Below are 27,076 nucleotides of genomic sequence, written 5' to 3'. Positions count from 1 at the left end.
CCCAGTCCCATCATTCCCCTTCCTCCCCGTCCTATCACTCCCGCTCCCTTGCTATCGTTTCATTCTGCCTCACCCCGTCTGTATCTTATCCATGTCGGCCAGCAGTTTGTGACAGGAAACTTCACCCCTCCCCTTTTCGTCCCCCATTGAGTCAGTGACTTCGCCACGCTCATCGTCTCATCAGCCCTCTTCCTCCCGTCACAAAACCCACATGTAGATATGTATGTGTGAATATTTGAGATATATCCATTAGTCTATTCAGTGACAAAATTTTTTAATTAAAACACACATATATATATAATATCCAACACTATATATATCACAAATTATAAAATACTGTTATTACAACCAATAACAATTCAGTGTCGCTCTCCATCCCTGGCGGCCGCATTAATCAAGGATTCGCCCATTTTCAACCAACGCACCACTCCCTCTCTTGCGCTCACTTCGACCAAAGCCGTCACTTTGACCGTGACCAAAGCCATTTCAAGTGAAGCCTGCAGTCATTTGAAGTCAACGTGTCCTTCACTCCTTCTCTGCCGCGCAATGTAACCAAGGCGTCCCTCCCTCCTTGTTGTCCGTTTCAACCCAGCCAACGGACTCTCCTTCAATCACTACATCTCTCCCCTTTTCTCAACAAATTTAACTACGGTAACGGCCGTTTTCAATAGGTGTCTCACTCCCTCCGTTTCCATCGCTCACTTTAAATAAAGTATCACTAACCCTGAACTGTCCCGTCAGGCATTTTCAGTGATGCAGCGGCCATTTTATGTCAGAGTGTCATTCACTCCCAACAGATCATTTTACATCGACCCATTACTGTCATACAGGGCGGCGTTGGTAGCGGACTCAAATGCAAGACACTTACACTTAAGTACTTGGAAGAGGACTAGGAGTGTCAAGCAAGCAAGGGAAGTGGGAAAGAAACGACGCTGGGCATTTATACAGGCCCTGGACGAAACCAGGATTCAGGGCCTGGGCTAGGACTTAGACTAGGAAAGCGCGACCAGGACGAGGAACTTTGAACTCTGAGCCAGAGACTGGACAGGGACCCGAAACCTGGGTCTTGACTCAGGGTCCGACCCCGGATCTAGGCGAGGACAAGACGTGGCTACAGGACGTGGCATGACTACAGGAATGGACGTGAGACTCCTGGACAGGAAGAGGGAACTCCAGCACAGCGCTGGGCGAGGCACATTGACAGGACGAGAACACGAAACCTTGATTTGGTCTTGGCAGAACAGGAGAACAGAGCCTTGATCTTGGGAGACTAGAACACAGAGCCAGTGCACCTTCTTGGGTACAGGACATGGGGCCGGGTACCCCTCTTAAATACAGAACATAGAGCCAAGACCACTCCTAGGTTACAGGACATAGGGCCGGGACTCTTCTCTGATTCGTCAGAAATACGCAGAAAGAGGCAGAAATATGTCACTGACTAAACGCTCCAAACGTCACAGAGTGCGATAGTGGAGCCAGTTCCATTAGAACGGCTGGGAATTACACCCGGCGCGCGGCCATTAAAGGGGAGCGCGGGAGTTAAAGGTAAGGTCGGGATTTAAATAGGAGGGCGGGGAATCGGCCAAAATGTCGCCATCCCGCGGGAGGGGATGATCACACATTCAGATGTTCATACGGCCACTCTCAGTCCAGGTCTGGGTTCCTGCAGAGATCTCAGTTCCTTCCTCCCAGTCTCACTGAACAGATTGTTCCGCAGCCTGAAACAGATGGAAAAATAAAATGAAATAACCAGATTACACAACAGTGACATGAACAGGGGACTGGGGTTAATGTTTAAACAACACACATAGACAAATATCAGCAGAAAACCCTCGGATCCTCTGATATTTTATCACATTGAACATTAACACAAACACTCACCGGATCTCCTCCAGACTCGGGAGGGTCAATATGAGGCGGCGGAGAGCGGGGCCAGATCGGTCTGTGAGCGAGTTCCATCCCAGGTTCAGCTCCGTCAGTGATGGGTTTGTACTGAGAGCGGAGACGAGATCCTCGGCACCAGAATCTGTGAGACCGACATTGACCAGCCTGGAGATGAAAGAGAGAGAGGGTGACGGTGACAGAGAGAAAGGAGACGGTACAAATCCCGAGTGTTAATCAGTAACACAATTACTGACCAAATTAATGTTTAGTGTCAGACACCCACTGACTGTAAACACAATCTCACAAAGTCTGGTACTTACCACAGTATCTGTATTTTACACTCCGGGTTCCTCAGAGCCGCAAACACCGGTTTCATTCCTGACTCTCCCAGATCATTCCATCCAAGTCTAAACACAAACAGACAAATTAATGAACAAAGTGATTCAAACTGTGGGTCCGAGGGAATTCTCTCACTCGGATATTTCAGGAAACATTAAACCCTTCAGTAAATCACTGATCGGTGTTCCCATCATTGTAATGTCCCTCACTGCCCAGCTCCGGGGTATTCACTGAATGTCAGTAATTTGGTCTGTCGGTGTGACCTTGTAAACTCCACATATTCTGTCTCATTCCCCGATGGGTAGAATTGTTTTTTTTTTAAACTGACGTGAGGGTTGGAAGGGGCAGGGCCGAAGGGTGAAACAAAGTCCCACAGTGATGAAGATTTGTGAGTGAGAAACTGTCGATGGGAGATGGTGGAAGGACCATCTAAGGAAAACAGATAGAGAGACCGAACCTGCAGGACGAAGGGTAATGGGGAACAGAGGTCTACCAGAAGGAATGGGAATGGTGAAGAGAGAACCCAAAGAAAGGAAGGAGGATGGGGAAGAGAGGTCCGACAGGAGGAAGGGGGATGTGGAGGAGAGATCCCACAGGAAGATACGGATGGGAAAGATAATCCAACAAGTTGAGAGGATCCAGAAATAGATTGTACGGGATGGGTGGGTCTGAACTGAGGCCCACAATCGGGAGGGGAGATTCCTGAATTGTGTCTGAGTATCTGGTGGTGACCAAAGTCACAGGTGGACTGATGGTGATCGTCACACACGGGGAAGGGCAGGGGAGGACAATCTCTCAATGGCATCTCTTTCCTTCTCACTGGGACAGTCTACTGACGGTCTCTTGTCCCTCATCCGGAACAGAGTGTGCAGGTCAGACTCACTTGCTGCAGTCAGTGTCGGTCTGGGTGACAGTAAAAGTGAGAAGGAACGTTGTCAATGGACGTGTCACAGGCAGCAAGAAACATGCCGTTCCTGTGATTTACTACCATTAAACCAATGGCCATTGTTCACTAATGTGATGAAGTCTCTAAATCCCCTTCACAAGGCAGATCAAACCCTCCCGTTCCTGTAGATATACTGACCGATCCCCTGGGCATTTGTCAGAAAATTTCACAATCTGATTTGCTGCAGTTTCACCCGAATTCCTTTATATTGAAACAACATAATGGAACAGTTTCACAGTTCAAAGTGAGAGATAAATCAAGTTACCCCAATTCGCGGCACTTGTGCAGCCCGGGTCCCAACCGCTGGATTCCTTCACACTGAATGTGGCAGCTCTGCAGGTCGAGGAGTTTTATTGTATCACAGAGTCCGATGACATGAGACAGGACTGCACAGTCAATCGGGGTGAGCCGCATTTCACGGAAAGAAAGCGTTTCCATTGATCCCAGTGTGGCCTGAGCCAGTCCACGATTCTGAGACTCAAACAGGTAGTGCAATGCGTTCAGGAGCCTCCTTTTACTATGTTCACTCTCTGTGATTTCAAACTGGCGTTTTACCTCCTCCTTCACCCAGTCAACCACGCGGCAGGCTGTTTGATGAGGAACTGGACGCAGAAACTCCTCCAGGTCCCGAGTTGTCATTGCGGAGGAGAGACCAGCGACAAAACGTAGAAATATGTCAAATCGCCCATCTGTTGTGTTATGGGCTTCAGTGAGGAATTTCAGGATATCCTCGGGATGTGGATTCAGGAATTGTGCCACTGCAGCTACAAACTCTTGGATGGTGAGGTCTGGGAATGTATACACCACGCTCCGGGCAGAATCCTCCCTCTCGAAAAGCTCCATCAGGAACCCGGACAGGAATTGGGAAGGCTGCAGATTGTGGTTGATCAAATCCCCATCTGTAAACACAATCTTCTTCTCGGACACTCCTCTGAAGGCCATCTGACCAACCCTGAGTAATACGTTACGTGGGTTCTCTATCTCACGGCGGTGGTTTTTCAAGATGTTGTAAATATAGTGGAAATAGATTTGGGTGATGGTCTTGGGAACTCGCTGCGGGTCCCTAACCCTTTGCGTGAAGAAGGGGCCCAGTGCCAGAGCAAGGATCAGGCAGTAGGAGGGCTTGTAGCTCATGGTGTACAGGATCTCGTTCTCCTTCACGTGTTTGAAAACAGCTGCTGCCACCGTATGATTTTCAAAATACCTGGTGAAATATTCCTTCCGTTCCTCACCATCAAATCCCAGGATTTCAGCCCGGACACCGATCTCCGCCTTTTCCAATAAATGTAACGCAGTGGAGTGGGTGGTCACCAGCACTGAACACCCTGGGAGCAGCTTGTGCTGGATTAAACTGTACACAATGTCCGACACTTCACACCGCCACTCGGGATCTAGGCACTGGTGCTTGGGTTCTGAATCTCTCCGACTGTCAGAAAAATCGATTCTGTGTTTGAATTCATCCAAACCATCAAATATAAACAGCAATCCCTCTGGATTATTCCAGACCTCTCTCAGTAAATTCCCAAAGTAAGGATACTGACCCAGAATCAGTTCCTTCAGGTTTATTCGACAGTTAATGGAGTTTAAATCCCGGAATTTGAAACGGAAGACAAACTGGAATTGTTGATATACTTTCCCTGTAGCCCAGTCATAAACAATCTTTTGTACCATTGTTGTTTTCCCGATCCCCGACACTCCGGCCACTACTGCGGAACTCGCAGAATTGTATTTATTCCCAGAAAAGCTGCTCTGGAACAACTGATCGGTCTGGATTTTTTCCAGCTCTCCGCAGAGATGCTTTTCTCTCCACTCCTCATGGTCTCTGCCTCTGGCCAGCAACTCATGTTCCACCAGTCTCCGATCTCGAACAGTAGAAATGACCGTGAGCTCAGTGTATTGATCAACCAGCCGGGAAACCTTCTCCTTCTCCGTCATTAGGATCGTGTTCACTCTCAGTGTTTCAGTTTGTGTCCGCAGAGTCTCCTTGTGTTTCTGTTGAACATCTTCCATCGGAAAAATAAAATGATCAACACATTACACTTGTCAAAAACATTGTCATTCAGCTGGAGTTTTCACACTCTGTACTAATATTGCAGGATTTCAATGGATGACAATGGATTTCAATGGATGACAGTGTGGACAATAAAACCTGGTTCACGGACAATGGACAGGACGGCAATCAATGACCAAGAAAAGAACAAACTTGTACAATATGATATTCAGTGAGCAATGAAGGTAAAAGTTCCCTGTGATATTTTATTGTGTTCTGCTGCCCACATAACAACACATGTGATTTTCCAGAAACACTTACTGCACCCAGCCATTCTTTAAAGATAATCTCTAATGTCTCCACAATTTCATTCATAACAATCCCTTCCTGATCAGTGTAGAAACACAGATTGTGAAGATGGGCAGTGAGGGACATTGACGGCGAATGGAACATCCCCTTCCTTAGGGCCACTCTGGCGATCTGGTGGTCTCATCCCTTGTATTTCTGAAAATTGCTCAGTAATGTTTTCAATTAGCAATGTTAATTCCTTTTCTTAGAGTATTCTGCTTCTCACGGTCTGGCTAACCTGTCCAAACGCAAAGTCCCACATGGTCCCTTTGCTCCTTCTGACTAGCCATTCTGCTTCTCCACATTCTCTAGATTTCCGGTTGCAATGTAGGACCGGAACGGACCCAAGTGCAGGACACAGACACGTAAGTAGCATTAATAGAAGTCTGTTTGTTTATAGTTGCCAAGAAAGCTCGGGAGCGAGGATAGATGCTTACGCGGACATGAACGCTGAACTCGGACCCAGAGCCTGGTCCTGGACTCGGTCTTGGACAAAGAGCTGGACTTGGACACGGAACGTCAAAACCAATCAACGACAGATTGATTGAATTGATTGACAGAAATGACAGTCCTTTCTTGACTCGGAGTCGTGGCAAACAGCCTTCAATCCTCAGCTGGACAGGAGACGACAAAACCAATCAACGACAGGCAATTCATATCTTGACTCGGAGTAGCAGCAAAACGGCCTGCAATACTCAGCTGGACACGAAAGGACAAAGCTAATCAACGACAGACGTTCGTATCATGTCTCAGAGTAGCTGCAAACGGTGCATTCCTCAGCTGGATTCGAGACGATAAAACAACAACAGTTCATTCGTACCTTGGCTCGGAGTAGCGGCAAAACGGCCTGCCATCCTCAGCTGGCCACGAAAACGACAGAATTTGTACCTTGACTCGGAGTAGCGTGAAACTGGTCGCCAACTCAGCAGGACACGAAAACGACTGAATTCACAAAGCAACCCCAGGCACCAAAGCAACTTAGAGTCCACGATTCTTGGGGGCCCGAAACCTATATTGCCACACTGGCTCAGCAGACGGTTCATTATTCTTGTCGGCCCGGAACGAGCATTGCCGCACAGTATCGGAAGAAGGTCTGGAATTCTCGGCGGAGCCGAAATGAGCATTGCAGTACAGCCCCAGAGGCGGAGCAGCAGAAAGTAGATGTAAGCCGGAGTTTTATGCTGCCGGTTCGAATGAGGATCAGGTGCTCCAATCTAGGAGCCCGGTGGAACACGGTGAAAAGGAAATTAACGGAAATGAAGAGTCACCGGACCGGATCGTGACATTTCCACTGGCAGCCCTGGATCTGAACTATAATATCAATTGCCTAAAACTCCTCAGTCTCTTCCCAGGATCTCCTTTATTGCTGTATTTGTTACCTGGTATATTGTATGCATAAATCGGGACAGAATGTGTAAAAAAATTAGATGAATTTCTGGAGAAAATTCATATAGAATATGCCAGGCAACTATGGTCAATAATTCACTGGCAAATGTTCCATTTGAAATGAGGCTATGGAGGGACTCAAAAGGGTTTGTGAGTTATGTGGAATTTTGGCTGTTGGATACATTCAATATCTCTTTGGCCAATAGGTTGGTCGTCAATTGGGGTGTATTGCAATGTTATAAATAGAACCTGTTCAAGAGAAAAACAAGCTGAGCTACAGTTTGCAAAATACTTTGGAGACAGTTGAAACCATAAAGCAAAAGGAGATCATAAGCGTTCATTTCCCCTTGTTCATCAGATTAACAGAATTGTGGTCGATTGTGATACGGTTGATAAAGGGATGTAAAAAATTGAGTGTTTCAGAAACGAATGCAAAATGCTGAAATGATGAAAATCATGGACACTGGGAGTCTAAGAGTGGCGAATATTGAATTGGATTTCTTCAATAAGGCGCTGATTTCCTTGGACCGTGGCACTTTATTAGATCATAAGACATAGGAGCAGAATTAGGCCATTCTGTCATGGCTGATCCCGGATCCCACACAACCCCATACACCTGCCTTCTATCCATTTCCTTTGATGCCCTGACCGATCAGGAAACAATCAGCTTTCTTATTCCCCTTTTATTTTCTGTGTCTGAAACTGCACCTGGATACGTAGCATTAGTTTTAACGTAGTCACCAATGATAAGTTAGATTCCCAACTCTTGTTCTTTAACGTAATGAACAATAAATATCAGTGCAAATAACAAATCTGAGACGACATATCAATCAAATCATCTACTTTTTTCAAGAGAATGTAATTCTATTTAACCGTGAAGCTGAACCGAATTTATAACGAACTTAGTCTCTTCCTTGCAGAAATTGAGTGACCACTTTGATTCAGGTACACCACAGACCCCGAACCGTCACCAGAAGATACTGGATTAGATAGATTACACAGAGATGTTAACAGTGCTGTAGGAGCAGAGGATTTTGACTTCCCCAAAATGAACATGAACTGCCTTATATTAACGGTTTGGAGAGGGTGCAAGTTTGAAAGTGCGTTGAAGGGAAGTTACTTTGAAAAAGACTGTGGACAGTCATGCCAGACAAGGGCAGATCTGGTCTTGTTCTATTCATGAACGTAGCGGGGCGTGTGGTTTAAGCATTTTAAATATGGTGATAATGAGGATGAACTTCATAGCAGTTATGGAAAGGCGAAAAGGTGGCTTGGATATAGATATCTTGAAGTAGGGGATGGATGACTTTGATTGTAAACAGCAGCACTGAGAGCAGATGATTGAACGTTATTGTTCACCCAGTAAGCCGGATCCATTCAAAAGTGAATAGTGGGAGTTTGTGGTCAATATGGACCCGTTGGTGAGAAAACCTTTGAAAATCATGGTATGCCAAAGATTCAACTCAAAAAAGAGGCATGGTCAGCTAGACAGAACAAAAAGCAAAGAAAACTATCCTGAAAAGAGCTGAGGACAAGTACCTGATAGGAATTATAAGAACGGACTGGGGCATGACATGAAAATGCTAAAAAAACACATTGACTTTATAAAGGCAGCAGGGTATGGCGATTCACAACACATCAGCACACTGACAGCCACTTCTGGTGCTTCCATCAACATCTTGCTCGGTGTAGATGCCTCAGTGATGCTTACGGCTGGATAGTCGAAATACTGAACTGAGTTTCTTGCATGTAACACTCGGGCTCGATTAACTCACGTTCGTCTAGAGAAAGCTGACGTCTGCCCCTCCAAACGGTGTAATCACGTTTGTCTGGATGCTGTTTAATGCACTCCTCGACCCTCGGACTGGGACCGACCACGGTGGTCTACCAGAGCATTTCCCGCACGTCCTTCCTCTTCGCTTCTCCTCCCGAATCTCCCGCGCACCAACCCCGGTTCCCACACATACAGATACAATAACAAGACTCCCATTGGTTAGTTCCCCCGTTATCAATAGTTATAACTCAAACTTCTCAGCCACAAAGAACATTGCCTCATAGTTAACACTACAGAGAAGCCATTTAATTATTAGCAGCCAGCAGTTAATATTACTGAGAACCCTACATGCACAACGTGTCAGAAGTTGTCCGAAGTGTAACTTAAACTTAGAATACCCACTGATAGAGGTTTCCAGTCAAAGCCATCCCTTTCCACAAACGCTGAAAGCTGGGCTCCCAGTCTCTGCAATCTCTGAACAATCGCGGCTCAGTATAATTTCTGTCAAGTAATTAACTTAAATGGTTTATTTCATCACTCACCTTTCAGTTGCGAGGATAACTCACAAAAGCCTCTAGTGATATTCGTGTGCTGACATGGATCACGACCTGTGGACATCGAAAAGCTTTCATGAAACCAGGTCCAACATGCATTGGTAAGTCTTGAAAGTTTCAATCTGATTTCGGGCAGAGTGTGGTATTTCACTGTACTGAGTTTCTGGATTTCCACTGTATCTTCTCTAACTTTGTTAAATCCTTCCCCACTTCCACAAAGACAATAAGTCATAGGAGTAGCTTCTCCATTCAATCATGGCTGATCCTTTTCTTTACACCTCCTCAACATCATTTCCCAGACTCCCCATAATTTTTGATGCCATGTTCAAATAAGAAACTATAAATCTCTGCTTAAGTACGCCCAACAACCTGGCCTCCATAGCTCCATGTGGTAAAAAATTCCACAAATTCACCACCTTATGGCCAAAGAATATTTTCTGCATCTCTGTTTTTAATTAACGCCCCTCTGTCCTGAGGGTATGCCTTCTTGTCCTGAACCCTCCCACCATGGGAAACAAGCTTTCCACATCTACTATATCTTAGTCTTTCAACATTCGATGGTTTCAATGAGATCTTCCCTCATCCTAAATTTCAGCGAGTACCGACCCAGAGCCATCAAACGTTCCTCGTGTAATAACCCTCTCATTCCTGGAATCATCCTTGTGAACCTACACTGGACCCTCTGCATAGCCAGCATATCTCTTCTAAGATGTGGAGCCCAACCCTGTAAAGAATATTCAAGGTGAGGTCTCAGCAGTGCCTTATAAAGTCTCAGCATCACATCCTTGCTCTTGTATTCTAGATCTCTCGAAATGAAAGTTAACATTACATTTGCCTTCCTCACCACAGACTCAACTTGCAAGTTCATGTTTAGAGTGTTCTGCACAAGGAGACCGAAATACCTTTGCATCTCAGATTTTTGTTTTTTCTTCCCGTTTAGAAAACAGACTCCACGTTTATTCCTACTACCAAAGTGCAGGACCATGCACCTTTCACAATTACATGTCATTTACCACATACTTGCCAATTCTCCTAATCTGTCTAAGTCCTTCTGCATCCTACTTCTTTCCTCAACAGTACCTGCCCCTCCAATCTCGATTTCTTCTGCAAACTTGGCAAAAAAGCAATCTATTTCCAGGGAAGGTGGGACCTGTTCCGGCGCGACGGTTTACATCTGAACAGGAGGGGGACAAATATTCTTGCAGGTAGGTTGGGTAGAGAGCATCCAGTGGATTTAAACTAGATATGGGGGAGGGGAGGGTGGTGGAATCATAGTGTAGGAACAGATGTATGGGAGAAGGAAGAAAAAGAAGACAGTAAAGTTCTTTGTACTGTTAGAGATAAACCGAGAGGAAGAGGTGGAGAATATCTTAAATGCATTTATTTTAATGCTAGGAGCATTGTAAGAAAGGTGGATGAGCTTGGAGTATGGATTGATTCCTGGAAATATGATGTTGTACCTATTAGTGAAACATGGTTGCAGGACGGGTGTGATTGGCAACTAAATATTCCCGGATTTCTTTGCTTCAGGTGTGATAGAATCGGAGGGACAAGAGGGGGAGTGCTAGTCAGAGAAAATATTACAGCGGTGCTCTGGCAGGATAGATTATAGGGCTCGTCTCGGGAGACTATTTGGGTGGAATTGAGGAATGGGAAAGGTGTAGTGACACTTATAAGGGCGTATTACATACAACCTAATGGGGAACGAGAATTGGAGGAGCAAATTTGCAAGGAGATAGCAGATATTTGTATTAAGCACAGGGTTGTGGTTGGAGATTTTAACTTTCCACACATAGACTGGGAAGCCCATAATGTAAAAGGGATGGATGGTTCAGAGTTTGAAAAATATGTGCAGGACAGGTTTTTGCAGCAGTACATAGATGTAGATAGATCTGCTGTACATAGATCCAGTTTTGGATCTTCTGTTAGGGAATGAAATAGGTCAAATGACGGAGGTGTGTGTTGGGGAGCACTTCGGGTCCTGTGAACACAATGCCATTAGTTTCAATATAATCATGGAGAAGGACAGGACTGGATCCAGGGTTGAGATTTTTTGATTGGGGAAAGGCTAACTTTGAGGCGATGCAAAAGGATTTAGAAGGAGTGGACTGGGACAATTTGTTTTATTGGAAGGATATAATAGAGAAATGGCGATCATTTAAAGGTGAAATTTCGAGTGAACAAAATCTTTATGTTCCTGTTAGGTTGAAAGGAAATGTTAAAAGTTTGAGAGAGCCATGGTTTTCAAGGAATATTGGAAACTTAGTTAGGAAAAAGAGAGATATCTACAATGAATATAGGCAGCATGGAGTAAATGAGGTGCTCGAGGAATATAAAGAATGTAAGAAGAATCTTAAGAAAGAAGTTAGAAAAGCTAAAAGAAATTACCATGTTGCTTTGTCAAGTAAGGTGAAAATAAATCCAAAGGATTTCTACAGTTATATTAATAGCAAAAGGATAGTGAGGGACAAAACTGGTCCCTTAGAGAATCAGAGTCGACAGCTATGTGTGGAGCCGAAAGAGATGGGGAGATTTTGAACAATTTCTTTTCTTCGGTATTCACTAAGGAGAAGAATATTGAATTGTGTAAGGTAAGGGAAACAAGTAGGGAAGATATCGAAACTATGACGATTAAAGAGGAGGAAGTACTGGCGCTTTTACGGAATATAAAAGTGGATAAATCTCCAGGTCCTGCAATGATATTCCCTAGGACCTTGAGGGAGGTTAATGTAGAAATAGCAGTGCTTCTGACAGAAATATTTCAAATGTCATTAGAAACGGGGATGGTGCCGGAGCATTGAAGTATTGCTCATATGGATCCATTGCTTAAAAACTGTTCTAGGAGTAAACCTAGCAATTATAGGCCTGTCAGTTTGACGTCAGTTGTGGGTAAATTAATGAAAAGTATACTTAGAGATGGTATATATAATTATCTGGATAGACAGTGTCTGATTAGGAAGAGTCAACATGGATTTGTGCGTGGAAGGTCATGTTTGACAAATCTTATTGAATGTTTTGAAGAGGTTACGAGGAAAGTTGACAAGGGTAAAGCAGTGGATGTGTTCCATATGGACTTCAGTAAGGACTTTGGCAAGGTTCCGCACGGAAGGTTAGTTAGGAAGTTTCAATCGTTAGGTATTAATATTGAAGTAGTAAAATGTATTCAACAGTGGCTAGATGGGAGATGCCAGAGAATAGTGGTGGATAGCTGTTTGTCAGGTTGGAGGTCGGTGAATAGTGGTGTGCCTCAGTGATCTGTACTGGATCCAATGTTGTTTGTCATATACATTAATGATCTGTATGAAGGGGTGTTAAATTGAATTGGTAAGTATGCAGATGATACTAAGGTAGGTGGCGTTGTTGATAATGAGGTAGGTTTTCAGAGTTTGCAGAGAGATTTAGGCCAGTTAGAAGAGTGGGCTGAGAGATGGCAGATGCAGTTTAATATTGATAAGTGTGATGTGCTACAATTTGGTAGGAATAATCCAATTACGACATACATGGTGGATGGTAGGGCATTGAAAAATACAGTAGAACAGAGTGATCTAGGAAAAATGGTGCATAGTTCCCTGAAGGTGGAATCGCATGTGGACAGGGTGGTGAAGAACGCTTTTGTTATGTTGGCCTTTATAAATCAGAGCATTGAGTATAGGGCAAACACAAGGAAATCTGCAGATGCTGGAAATTCAAACAACAACACACATAAAATGCTGGTGGAACATAGCAGGCCAGGCAGCATCTATAAGGAGAAGCACTGTCGACGTTTCGTGCCGAGACCGTTTGTTAGGACTAACCGAAAGGAAAGATAGTAAGAGATTTGAAAGTAGTGGGTGTAGGGGGAAATGCGAAATGATAGGAGAAGACCGGAGTGGGTGGGATGAAGCTAAGAGCTGGAAAAGTGATTGGTGAAAGTGATACCGAGCTGGAGAAGGGAAAGGATCATGCGTATAGGAGTTGGGATGTGATGTTAAAATTGTACAAGGCATTGGTAAGGCCGAATTTTGAGTATTGTGTATTCTGGTCACCGAATTGTAGGAAAGATGTCAACAAAATAGAAAGAGTAGAGAGAAGATTTACTAGAATATTACCTGGGTTTTAGCACCTAGGTTACAGGGAAAGATTGAACAAGTTAGGTCTTTATTCTTTGGAGAGTAGAAGGTTGAGGGGGACTTGATAGAGGTATTTAAAATTATGAGGCAGACGTGGATAGGCTTTTTCCATTGAGAGTAGGGGAGATTCAAACAAGAGGACATGAGTTTAGGGTTGGGGGCAAAAGTTTAAGGGTAACATCAGGGGGAATTTCTTTACTCAGAGAGTGGTAGCTGTGTGGAATGAGCTTCCAGTAGAACTGTTAGAGGCAGGTTCGGTATTGTCATTTAAAGCAAAATTGGATAGGTATATGGACAAGAAAGGAATGGAGGGTTATGAGCTGAGTGCGGGTCAATGGGTCTAGGTGAGATTAACCGTTCGGCACGGACTAGAGGGGCCGAGATGGCCTGTTTCTGTGCTGTAATTGTTACATGGTTACATGATCACCTAAATCATTTACATACAGCATAAAAAAGTGTTCCCAACCCCGGTCCATGCAGGACACCACTAGTTACTGGCGGGTAACTAGAAAAGGATCCTTTTATTCCCACTCGCACCAGCCAAAGCTATAACCATCTTCGTAACTTTCCTGTAACACCACCTTCTCTTACTTTGGTAAGCAGCCTCATGTGTGGCACTTTGTCGAAGCCCTTCTGTAAGTCCAAATATACAACATCCACTGCAACCCTTTACCTATCCTTCTTGTAATCTCCCCAAAGAACTCCAACGGGTTTGTCAGGCATCATTTTCCCTGAAGGAAACCGTGCTGATTTTGTACGATCTTGCCCTGAGTCACCAAGTACTTCATCACCTCATACTTAAATATTGAATGCAACATCTTCACAACCACTGAAGACTTTCTTAAAGAGTGGAGTGACATTTGTAATTTTCCACTACTCTGGAACTATTCCAGCGTCCATTGATTTTTGAAGGATCATTTCTAGTGCTGCCACAATCTCTAACGTTATCTTTTTCAGAACCCTTGGATGCAGTTCATCTGGTCCGGGTGACTTATGTACTTTAAGATCTATCAGCTTTTGGAGCACCTTCTCCCTTGTAATAGTAACTGCACCCACATCTCTTCCTTCACGCACTACAACAGCTAGCACATAGCTAGTGTCTTCCACAGTGAAGACTGATGCACAATACTGATTTAGTTCATCTGCCATCTCTTTATGCCACATTATTATTTTTTTCTACCTCATTTTATATTGGCCCTATATCCACTCTCATCTCTTTTTTATTACTTTTGTACATACTTGAAAAGCGTTTACTATCCTCTTTGATATTATATGTTAGTTTGCTTTCATATTTCATCTTTTCCCTTCAAATGATTCTTTTAGTTGCTTTCTGTAGGTTTTTTAAAACTTCTCAATCTTCTATCCTCCCACTAAGTTTTGCTCTTGTATGCCCTTTCTTTTGTTTTAACATTAGCTTTGACTTCCTTTGTCAGCCACGGCTGTACTATTTTGCCATTTGAGTATTCTTCATTTTTGGAATACATATGTCCTGCACACACAATTACTGCTCTGCTAGCAGCCCCTTCCAATTTACTTTTGCCAACTCCTCTCTCATACCACTATAATTCCCCTTACTCAGCTGAAATACTGCTACATCATACTTTACTTTCTCCATATCAAGTTTCAAGTTGTACTCAATTATATTGTGATCTCTGGTTCCTGAGGGTTCTTTTACCTTTTACCTTAAGTTCCGTAATCACCTGCGGTTCATTACCTAACACCCAATCCGGAACAGCTGATCCCCTCAACGACAAACTGCTCTAAAAAGCAATCTCTTAGGCATTCAACAAACTCACTCTCTTGAGATCTATTACCACCCAAAGTTCGTTGTCGACCCCCATGTTAAAATCATAACATTGCCATTTTGACATGCCTTTTCTATTTCCTGTTGCAATTGCTGTTGTAATCCTATTCTGTGGTCCATCCCTCAGTCACTGATCCGAGAATATAAACGTGATTACTACAGTGCTGTGTTACGTGGACTGGAGAGTGAGTTGGTAATTCTTCTGGAGAGCAGAAATATGTTGCGAATAGTTAGTGTGGAGCGCCACGGGAGGGTTTTGGGACACGCGGCAAAGAAGGTAGGAGGGGTATGGTGCAGATGGCAGAGAAGAAGTGCCAGGGGTGAGGTATAGTGATGGTGCAGACACACCTAGTCTTGACAAACCAAACAAGGTAATTTGATTCCAAACAATTTGTTTATTGATCATTACAGAATGTCTCTCTGGTGCACTCTTTCTTCCTCTTTTCCTAACTATGATTCTCCTCTCCCTTCCCCTTTCCCACTCTAAGTCAACAATAGAGACCTGAATCAGAATCAGGCGTTATGTATTTTGTTTCTCGTTTTGGCAGCTGCAGTATAGCCCATTACATAACACTACTGCCGTATTGTACAAACACTTTTCAGCACCGTTGCTATATACATGTCTGCACTGTACTATATGTACTACCTACACATGACCTTCTCACATTAGGCCAGCACCCTGAGCACCATAGAGCAGCCTTGTTGTCCACCCACATGTTGCCCATACCATCACGATGATACCTGTTCCTTCCTTCTAACGAACGCACTCATTGCCACCATGATTGCGAGGAATTGGGTGTAAAATATTTCTAATTCTCCACCCAACCCATATGTAACAATGTTCACTGTTAGCATATTCCAGTAGGATTTGTAAAGTAGCCATCTTTCCCCTTGCGTATGTGCTCTAGGATCAGTTAATAGAATCCTGCCAAACATCCTTCCTTGGATGTGAACACCATTTACAAGTCTGTCCACTGTTTTGTACCATATTCCAGAGAGAGGGAATACCTTCACTTCAGAGAGCAAGTAAGAATCGGCTGCAATAGGCCAGGCGTCATATTTGGACAGGGATTAAGAAGGTCCTCATGGTCATGGTCCTTGAGTGGGATATGTGAGCAAATTTGGTTCTGGAAATTACAGACACTGGCCGTTCACCACCGATTTATTTTATCATTTGATAAGGCAACACGCATGAGGATAATTAACAAAATAAAATCTCCATGGTGTTACAGGAAAAATGCTGGCATGGATAGCAGAATGGCTGAGAGGCAGGAGGCTGCGAGTGGGCCAGTGATGAATGATTTTCCTCAGGGGTCAGAATTTTTACTATTACTATTCACATTGTTTGTAAATGATTTAGATGATCATATTGATAGCTTTGTGGCAAAGTTTGCCTTTGACACGAAGGTAGGTGGAGGGGTAGTGCTTAGACGAATTGGAAGAATGGGTAAAAAAGTGGCAGATGGAACACAGTGTTGGGAATTGCATGATGATGCACTTCAGTAAAAGGAACAATAGTGCGGACTACTATCTAAATGGGGAGAAGTTTCAAATATCAGAAATCTCTAGTAACAAGAGTCCTCTCTCGAGTCTCCCAGGAGTTTAATCTATAAATTGAATCTGTGTTAAAGAAGGAAAATGCAATGTTATTATTTGTTTCAAGGAGAATAAATATAAAAGTAAGGAGATAATGCTGAGCAGTCATAAGACATTGATCAAAGCGCACGTGGAGTATTGTCAGTTTTAGGATCCCATATCTCAGAAAGGATTTATTGTCATTGGAAAGATACCATGAGCATGATTCCAGGAATGAAAATGTTAACATCTGAAGAGCGTTTGGCAGCTTTGGACCTGTTCTCACTGAAAGTTTAAAACAATGACGGTTGGGGTGGGGCTTAGAATGTTAAAATGTCTGAACAGATTAGATATGGTAACGTTATTTTCCATGGTAGGGGAGTCTAGGACAAGAAGGCATGACTTCAGGGTTGAAGGACGTCCAGTTATTACAGAGATGCGGAGAAATTACTTCAGTTAGAGGGTCGTACATCTGTGGAATTTGTTGCCATGAGCTGCTGTGGAGGCCAAGTCATTGGGTTTAAGGCAGAGATAGATGGGTTCTTGATTAACCAGGGAATCAAAGGGTATGGGGAGAAGGCAGGAAAGCGGGATTGACCGGACGAATTGGATCAGTCCATGATTGAATGGCAGAGCAGACTCGATGGGCCGAATAGCTGGTTCTACTCCTATATCTTATGGTCTTACGGAATCTCATTGAAACCTATCGAGTGTCGAAAGGACTAGATTGGGTAGATGAGGAGAGTATGTTTCCTATGGTCGGGTATCAAGAACTAGAGATCACAGCCTCAGAATTGAAGCGACCTTTTAGAAAAGAAGATAAGGAGCAATTTGTTAGCCAGAGATTATTGAATCCGTAGAATGCTCTGCCACAGACTGCAGCGGGGGCTAAGTCTGCGATATACCTGAGGAAAAATGTGATCGTTTCCTGATCAGTCGGTGCATCGAAGTATATGGCGAGAAGGCAGAATTATGGGGTTGAGTTAGATCCTGGATGAGCTATGAAGGAATGGCGGAGTAGAGTCGATGAGCTAAATGACCTAATTCTGCTCCTATGGCTTATGGCTTTATGGTCTACTCAGGGGCTTTAAACTAGAGTTTCAGTGGATGGGAAGTACTGGGGCAGATAGTGGAGGGGTTGTGTGGAGAATGTTGCCAGATCTACGTATAAAGTCAGATATGGTAAGAGTAAGCATAATGGGGACACTGTTCAGAGTTGCGTATATATTAGTGCAATAAGTATTGTTCGCAAGGCAGATAAGCTCAGAGTACGAATCATTATGTGGAGTTATTAAATGGTACCATTAGTGAGATTTGTTTGCTGAAGAAGTAGGACTGGCAGCTTAATAACCCCGATTTCCGTTGTTTTAGACATGGCAGAGCGAGAGGAAACAAAGCGGAAGGTGTGGCATTACTATACAAGGAAGGTGTCTTGGAAACGCTCTGACAGGGCAGACTGGACAGCTCATCTACTGAGGCACGGACTAGATCAGCCAAACTGCTATAATGCTCTGTGGCCATCCCTATTTTTGAACTTTCCTTAGAGAACATTGCACTAATTCCTATGATTATGGATACAAAATCGTAACTTATGTCCGTCAACACAGTCTGACCTGCATGTCACCATCACTCCACTCTGGGTGACCTCCTGTTCCCTGGGTCAATTTCTCATCATACCTCTCTTCCCAGTCAGCACATTAATACACACCCGAGTACTCAGTCGATCCATTCCCTCATTCCTTCGACTCATAGAACGCTACAGCACTAAAACACAGACCCTTCGGTCGAAATATTAATCTGCCTCGTCCCATTGACATTCACCCGGAACAGAGTGCTTCATGTTCTTCCCATTCATGTACCTATCTAGAATTCTCTTAAATTGTACACAAACTCACCACTTCCGCAGGGTGCGTGTTACACATTCTCGCCACTGTCTATGAAGACGATGCAATTCTTGTTCCCCTGAAACATTTTGCCTTTCATCCTTAACTCATGAACTCTACTTCCAGTCTAGACTATTCATGTGTTTACACATGTACACAGTTTGACTCTGTAGTTAAGAAGGCATACGGTGTATTGGCCTACATCAATCATAATTGAATTTTGGAGCCGAGAGGTAATGTTGCAGTTATATAGGACCCTGGAAAGACCCCAGTTGGAGTACTGCGCTTAGTTCCTGTGGCCTCAGTGCAGGAAGGATGTAGAATCCGTAGAAAGGGTGCAGAAGAGATTTACAAGGATGTCGAGTGGATTGGGGAGCATACCTTATGAGAATAGTTTGAGTGAATTCGGCCTTTTCTCCTTGGAGAGACGGAGGATGAGAGGTGACCAGATAGAGGTGGATAAAATTGATTGAGTGGATAGTCTGAAGCATTTTCCCCAGGGCTGAAATGGTTGCCTCAAGAGGACACAGGTTTAAGGTTCTGGGGAGTAGGTACAGAGGAGATGTCGGGGGTAAGTGTTTTATGGAGAGAGTGGAACGGGCTGCTGGCAACAGTGGTGGAGACGGATACGATAGGGTCTCCTAAGAGACTTTTGGACACATACATGGAGCTTAGAGCAATAGAGGGCTATGGGTAACCCTAGTAATTTCTAAGGTAGGGACTTTTGTGAGCCGAATGGCCTGTATTGTGCTGTAGGTTTTCTATGTTTCTATTTACCGCCTTTCCTTCATTAACCTTCCTGGTACCTTCCTCAGAAATCTCTACAAGTTCAGAAGGACACGACATGTCATGACACAACCATGTTGTATATCCATAATCCGACTCTGTCCATCAAACTTCGATTACTTCGAGCACCTTTAAACACATCTCCCATTACGGATGGCACGTCCACCACCCCATCTTTCCTCAGAATATTTTTAGAGCCTTTCTCAAACAATGGAACAGCATCATGAGCCACGTTGCAGTGCAGTGGTGAGTGTAACACTATTGCTGCACAGTTCATCATAGTTTGGAGTTCAGGTCCGGTTGTCTGTGAACACGTTCGTACGATCTTACTCGTGTGCATGACGGTTTTCTCTGGGTAATCCGCTTTATTTTCGCAATCTAAAGACGCACAAGTATTAGCTTTCCGGTTAAGAAGTCGACGATCCAGTTGCAGAGGGAGATCGAGGTCCAGTTTCTGGATGGTTCACTCAGAAGTTTAGGAACGATGGTGTTAAATGCTGAGCTGTAGTCAATTAAAGCATCCTGACAAAGTTATTTATATGTCCAGGTGACTCAAGATTGCGTGGAGAGCAAAGAGATCGTATTCGCCACAGACCTATTATGGCGAACGACAAACCTAAGTGCATCCAGTTCCTTGCTGAAGCTGGAGTTGATTCCAGCAATAACCAAACTCTAAAATAACTTCATCACTGTAGATGTGAGTGCTAATGGGCAACAGTCGTTAAGACAGCTCACCCTGCTCTTCTTGGGCACTGGTTGAATTGTTGACCTCTTGAAGCAGGTGGGAAACTCCGAACGTGTAAATCAGAGATTGAAAATGTATTTCAACACCCTCGTCAGGTTGTTGGCACAGGTCTCCTGAGCCTTACCAAGTACTGCATCAGTGCCTGTCATCATGTAATTAATTTGCAAATGTTGTGTTCGTAACGACCCACATATTTCATCCCGTCTTGTGTTTCAGATTCCAACAACCCTCTGCCTGAATTTTTTTTTGTAGGGAAACATTTTCCCTATTGCGCAAAATGAGAGTTTCATGCCCTTTATGGACCCTTAGCATTAACTAATGGGTCTCTGGACTTCAAGTTGGGAACACTTTCTCGAAACCCTGCTCGGTCCTGTTCCTGTTCCAAAATTGGTCATCAGCAGGTATGCTGCAATGACCACCGGTAGCAGTCTGTACTGCAGGAGATTTCAGCTACTGTCCTGCCTGAGGAACAGGCTGTTCCATCGCCCCAGGGTTACAATCCGAGAGCAGTCTGCCTCCATTTCACCCTTTCACCCACCTTCCATTAATCTTCCCGAGTCTAATTTGATAATCTCACTCGCAAGACCCTCCAAACGTCTCATTGGCAGACCCCACACACTCCCAGTGTCTCACAATATCTCATTCCAGGTACCCTGCCTTCACCATGTCGCGTACTGTATCATCCTTCAGGACCCATACCCTCCCCAGCCATGTGCTTCCATAATCCCGGGACCTCGCTTTCTTCAGGTCAAAAAATTCACACATTGATAATTACGCCATATCCGGGAGAGTTTGTACAATTCAATTTGCCTCCATTTCGGGTGGATGCAACTGATACGGACAGTGTGCAGGAGGGACTTACCGGGAAAGAGACTGTAAAATGGCACATGAGTTTTAATGCAGACAAATGTGCACGTTGGAAGGACAAATGAGGGCAACAATTACACAGTGAACTATAGGGCAACAATTACACAGTGAACTATAGGGCACTGTGAGTGTGGTGGGGGGGGGGAGAACTTGGATAATTCCTTGAAAGTAGTATCGCAGGTGGATAGTATGAAACCAGAGATTTTGGCACGTTGGGCTTCATAGATCAATGTATTGAATAGAGGAGTTGGCATGTTATGTTGAATTGTATAGAAAAATTGATGAGTCCTAATTTGGAGCAGTGTGTGCTCTTCTGGTCACCTAGCAACAGGAAAGATATCAATATGATTGAAAAAGTGCAGAGAAAAGTTACAACGATGTTGCAAGGATTTAAAGATTCGAGTTAGAGGATGTTGAACTGGTTTTGAATCTAGTTTTGGGTGATATGGTAACAGTGTGGTTAGCAGAATGCTCTACAACCACATTGACCTGCGTTCAAATCCCGCTGTTGTCTAAGGAGTTTATTCGTTTCTCTCTGTGACCACACGTTTCTGGTTTGCTCCCACATTACGAAGATGTTTGTGCTGGTAGTTTAATTAGTCACTGGCGTATATTTTGCGGCGTGGACTTGTTGGGTCATGCCGGAAAGGAAGAGAAGGAGGGAAAAATAATTTTCTTGCCACGTCCACTGACTCCCGCTCATCTATTTAAACAGCTACATTTTCTAAAAATGTCCCGCTGAGTATTGAAACGTGCCTGCCTTTGAGAAATGTGTTCACACAGAATGTTGTGTTTTCACCAATTTCAGAATCAGTATGAGTTCTTAAGTAATACTTGAGTGACTAATCAATGTTTAATTTGAAATGATTTGCAAACTACTAACCTGCTCCATGTTCAAATCTTCTAGAGGGCTTTGATTTTGTGGCACGATTAACTTCCCCTTGCGATAAGTTTTCTCTCTGAAATTTAGTGTATATTCCTCCCATTTCAGTTGTTTTGCCGCCTTCAAAATAAAAACCCAGGTTAAAGAGCAATGAAACACACTATTGAAGCTGCAGCAAATATATAAACCATATGATCATATGAGCAGAATTAGGTCATTCAGCCCATCGTGCCTGCTCTGTAATTCCACCAAAGCTGATTCCGGATCCCATTCAACGCCACACAGCTGCCTTCTCACCATATCTTTTGATGCCCTGACTGATCAGGAAACGATCAACTTCTGCCTTAAAAATACCCATGGACTTCATCTCCGCCATAGTCTGTGAAAGATCAATCCACAGGTTTACTACTCTCTGGCTGGAAGAAAAAGAAAATCATCCTTACCTCTGTTCTAAACGGTTGCCCCTCAATTCTGAGGTTGTGACCTTTAGTTCTGGATGCCCCCGACATAAGAAACATCCTCTACACATCTACCCCACCTAGACCTTTCAATATTCTGTCAGGTTCAATGAAATTCTTCCACATTTTTCTACGTTTAGGGAGTACAGACCCACAGCTGTCCGAGAGCCTTCCTGGGTTCTTTCCTCAATGTTATCTTGCCTTTCCTCGACTCCATAAGTACCTCAATTTTCCTACCTGCCTACACCTGTTATGCTTCTATTTCTTTCTATACCAGAGCTATAATATTTAATTATTTATAATATTATAATATATTTTACAATTATTTTTATAATTAATTTATAATTTTTATAATTATTTAAATATATTGTAGAGATATATATATATAATATTTCTATACTATAGAGCATGTGTAAACATCGAACTTATCCAACACACAACTCCACCTTTCTCAACATAGCAACCCAGATGCAGGGAGCAGAACTGTAACCAGCTTCTGTCTCTCTCTGTTAAAGGCACAGTTCATGTCCATCACACCTCCCTCCAAAAGAGAAAATTTTGATCAAGGAGCAAATTTTTTAACTGTAGATTACAACGCATAAAGCAATGCATATGTAACTACTAGGAAACACATTACAGAAGCGTATGTTCAATCCTATCCAAGATTGGAGACCGGGAAACTTGCGAGGTAAACACCTCCGCTCTGGAATACCAAGACCTGAAACCACAATCCCACTGTAGAATTGTTCAGTGACTTCTGATCATCCAAGACGAACACCCAGTCATTCTGGCCTCACTCACTCGTCTATGACTCCTCCCCACCGATCTTCACCCTGGGCTCTTCTCCATTCCTCTCCGTCACCCCTCCCAACTGGCGCCACTCTCCTCGCCACCCATCAACCCCGCCGTCCTTTCTCGTTCTCCCCCTTAGTGCTCACCGTCCTACCCGTCCGCACCCCACACCTTCACACCTTCTGCCCCAATCTTATCTCCCTTATTATTCTGTCATTGTTGTCATTCTCACTCGCCCGTCTTTCCTCGTCGCCCAGCTCAGTCACACATCCTCCTCAGTGTACAGCCCATCGCCTCTCCCTACTCACCGCTGATCTCACTCATCCCTTCCTCCGTGCCAACCTAGTCACATCCCTCCATACTCGCTGCCCCGCTGGCACACCACTCCTTTGACATCCCACTCACTCAAACTCTCCTCGACACCATTTATTCCACCTCCCCTTCCTACTCTCCCTAATTCTATCTCCTACTCTCACTCCTCACTCTCCCCACCATTTACTCCTTCCGCGCTCTCGCCCCTCTCTCTCTGCCACTTTCCTTCACCCCCTCCTATTCAACTCCCCTCGCTCTACTCCTCCCATTATCCACTCAATATCCATCCATCCCTCTCACTCCCTTTCTCTCAGTCACTCTCCCCACATTTTCTCCTCTCTTTGTTCTTCCTTCTCTCTGCCCCTTATTTCTCTCTCCGCACTTCTCACCCTCTGTCCCTCTCACCTACCTTTCTAGACTTCTCTCACCTTGCTTTCCCTCTCCCCACATCACTCCCCCTCTTTGGCCCTCTCTCCCTTCTTTCACCCTCCACGTCTCAGTCTCTTACTCCCCCTCTCTTGCGTTCGCCCTCATTCCCAATCTTTCACTTCCCCTCTCTCCCCACTCTTTCTACACCCACACAATTTCATCTTCCCCCTCTCCATCTTCCACACACTCACCCTACCCTTCCCTTACCCTGCTCTCCGCATCACTCTCCTCTGTCCCCTCACAGTCATCGCCTTGCACTCACCCTTACATCAATAGCAGTTACAAGTTTCGTAGGAACTGTGACTACGAACGCTGAAGTTTCCAAAACGTTCTTTAATTTAAAGGCACGGACTGGTTTATTTGAAGGTATCTTGAAAAATGGACAATAGACAACAGGCAGTAGGTGCAGGAGTAGGCCATTCGGCCCTACTAGCCAGCACCACCATTCACTGTGATCTTGGCTGATCATACACAATCAGTACCCCGTTCCTGCCCTCTCCCCATATCCCTTGACCCCGCTATCTATAAGACCTCTATCTAACTCTCTCTTGAATGAATCCAGAAACTTGCCTCCACTGCCTTCTAGGGCAGAGCATTCCACATATCCACCACTCTCTGGGTAAAAAAAGTTTTTCCACATCTCTGTTCAAAATGGCCTACCCCTTATTCTTAAACTGTGGTCTCTAGTTCTGGACTCACCCATCAGCGGGAACATGCTTCCTGCCTCCAGCGTGCCCAATCCCTAAATAATCTTATATGTTTCGATCAGATCCCCCTCTCATCCTTCTAAATTCCAGTGTGTACAATCCCAGTCGCTCCAATACTTCAACATATGTTAGTCCCGCCATTCAGGGAATTAACCTTGTGAACCTACGCTGCACTCCCTCAATAGCAAGAATGTCCTTCCTCAAATTTGGAGACCAAAACTGCGCACAATACTCCAGGTGGGGTCTCACCAGGGCCCTGTACAGCTGAAGAAGGACCTCTTTACTCCTATACTCAATTCCTCTTGTTATAAAGGCCAGCATGCCATTAGGTTTCACCACTGCCTGCTGTACCTGCATGCTTGCTTTCATTGACTGATGTACAAGAACACCTGGATCTCGTTGTACTTCCCCTTTTCCTAACTTGACTCCATTTAGATAGTAATCTGCCTTCCTGTTCTTGCCACCAAAGTGGATAACCTCACATTTATCCCTATTAAACTGCATCTGCCATACATTTGCCCACTCACCCAACCTGTCCAAGTCACCCTGCATTCTCATAACATCCTCCTGACATTTCACACTGCCACCCAGCTTTGTGTCATCAGCAAAGAAAAGTAAATGCAGATGATGACAGTTGAGGTAAAAATAAAATTTTGTAAACTCACAGCAATCAGGGCAGCAAATGTAACTGGTAACGTTACGGCTTCGAGACCCTAGGTGATGTTATTTATATCACGTTAAAGGCTCTATCACTCTACACTGCAGCAGAAATGGTTACAGACAATATTAAAGTGACTTTGTCCACACCTCAATGAGAAAAAATTGTCGAACCGGTTCCATTTCATTTCATCAGTTGTGAGGGAAGTGGGTGTGACAGTATGCAATGACGTCAAACGCTGTTTGACTGGTCTTGGGGAAATTCTGTGTGACTCATTCAACTTCTAATATTTATCAAAAGTTCCTGTTAAAAGAAAGGACGGGGATGAAACGACACTGGAACGTTTCGCCGGAGACGCAATGAATTTGGGCAAGAAAGAAAAGGAAACTTATGTAAATCTTCAGATGTTACGATAAGACAAAGCACATCAGGAGTATAAAGACACCAGAAAAAAATGAAAAAGGGAAATACGAAAGCTAAGACGGGTCATGAAAAATTCTTGGCAAGTCGGATTAAGGAGAATCCTAAGGCATTCTATACATTCATCAAGAGCAGGAGGATAACTAGGAAGACCATTACTACGCCACTCAAAATGTTTCTTATGAATCCGAATTTGTTGCACAAAACGAGTAAACCCAAAATAACTGTTTCCCACATAAGTTTATAACATACACTCTAAAAGGGAATGTGACAAATTACGATAGCCTTGGCAATTGGCTCGTCTGTCAATATGTAGCTGCAAAACTTCAAAAGCTACTTACCGGCAACCAATCGATACATCTTATTTTGTGTTCTATGACACTGTAACCACAACAACCACAAAATGCTGGTCGAAATCATAGGCCAGGTAGCATCTATGGAGCGGAATAGACAGGCGTCCTCTCCATAGATGTTGCCAGGCCTGCATTTCCCGTGTGAATCTCTTTTCTCCGCATCTGCAGAATCTCTGGTGTTTACCATCGCCGTAGCTCCCTTTTCCCTGCTATTAAGTGCGTAAAATCACACATTCTGCATCAATACTACATGTATATCTCGATTAAAGAACATTCGGATTCCTTAGCTACCATCCCCGCCGATTTTTCCCCTTTGACCTGCTGTTCTTACACAGCACCGTGTAATTTGTAATAACGAGCAACTGGGCCCAGTCATCTTAAAGTCACATCTCCATAGCACTATTAGGCTGGCCTCAGATATGATGCTTTCGGAATAGTAAAGAAAACAATATTAAGATTTTCTTATGAATACCAGAAGGGCTTAGACAACGGATATAATTTATTTGGATTTTCCGAAGTCATATGATAAGGCGCCACACATGAGGCAGGATAATATCCGATGGCCTTACAGAAACTATACTGGCATGGAGACTGGAATGCCTGACAAGCAAAAGGCAACGTGTGGGAATAAAAGGGGCCTTTTCTGGTTGCTGCCGGTGAGTAGTGGTGTTTCTCAGAGTTCAGTATTGGGCCCGTTGCTTTTCACATTGTTTTTCAATGATTTAGATAATGTAATAGATGGCTCTTTGGCAATGTTTGTGGAGATACGAATGTAGATTGAGGAAGTAGGCGGTGCTGAGGAAGCAATACAATTGCAGCAGGACTTAGGCAAATTGGAAGAATGGGCAAAAAGTGGCAGATGGAACACACTGTTGGAAAATGTATGACAACGCATTTTGGTAAAAAGAACAATGGCGCATACTATTATCTAAATGGGGAGAAGTTTCAAACATCAGAGGTGCAGAGGAACTTCTGGGAGTCTCGTGCCAGACTCCCAGAAGGTTAATTTACAGGTTGTATCTTTGGGAAAAGACAAATGCAATTTTGGCATTTATTTGAAGAGGAAAAAAATAT

General features: G+C 44.0%; 1 protein-coding gene across 1 annotated transcript in view; it reads right to left on the bottom strand.

The window, feature by feature from the left end:
- Positions 1-257: 257 nt before the first annotated feature.
- LOC132384419 (NACHT, LRR and PYD domains-containing protein 3-like) overlaps positions 258-27,076 on the bottom strand; it is a 29,280-nt gene continuing 2,461 nt past the window's right edge. Inside the window, exons 3-8 of the mRNA XM_059955557.1 lie at positions 21,874-21,993; positions 9,210-9,275; positions 3,435-5,172; positions 2,205-2,291; positions 1,882-2,049; positions 258-1,718 (exon numbers count right to left, since the gene is read on the bottom strand). Coding sequence (XP_059811540.1) covers positions 1,631-1,718; positions 1,882-2,049; positions 2,205-2,291; positions 3,435-5,172; positions 9,210-9,275; positions 21,874-21,976 — 2,250 coding nt within the window. The 5' untranslated portion in view covers positions 21,977-21,993 and the 3' untranslated portion in view covers positions 258-1,630. The remainder of the gene's footprint in view (positions 1,719-1,881; positions 2,050-2,204; positions 2,292-3,434; positions 5,173-9,209; positions 9,276-21,873; positions 21,994-27,076) is intronic.

This window comes from Hypanus sabinus, chromosome 32, assembly GCF_030144855.1.
Source record: "Hypanus sabinus isolate sHypSab1 chromosome 32, sHypSab1.hap1, whole genome shotgun sequence".
In the NCBI taxonomy this organism is placed as follows: Eukaryota; Metazoa; Chordata; class Chondrichthyes; order Myliobatiformes; family Dasyatidae; genus Hypanus; species Hypanus sabinus.
This window is presented reverse-complemented; position numbering and strand designations above follow the sequence as displayed.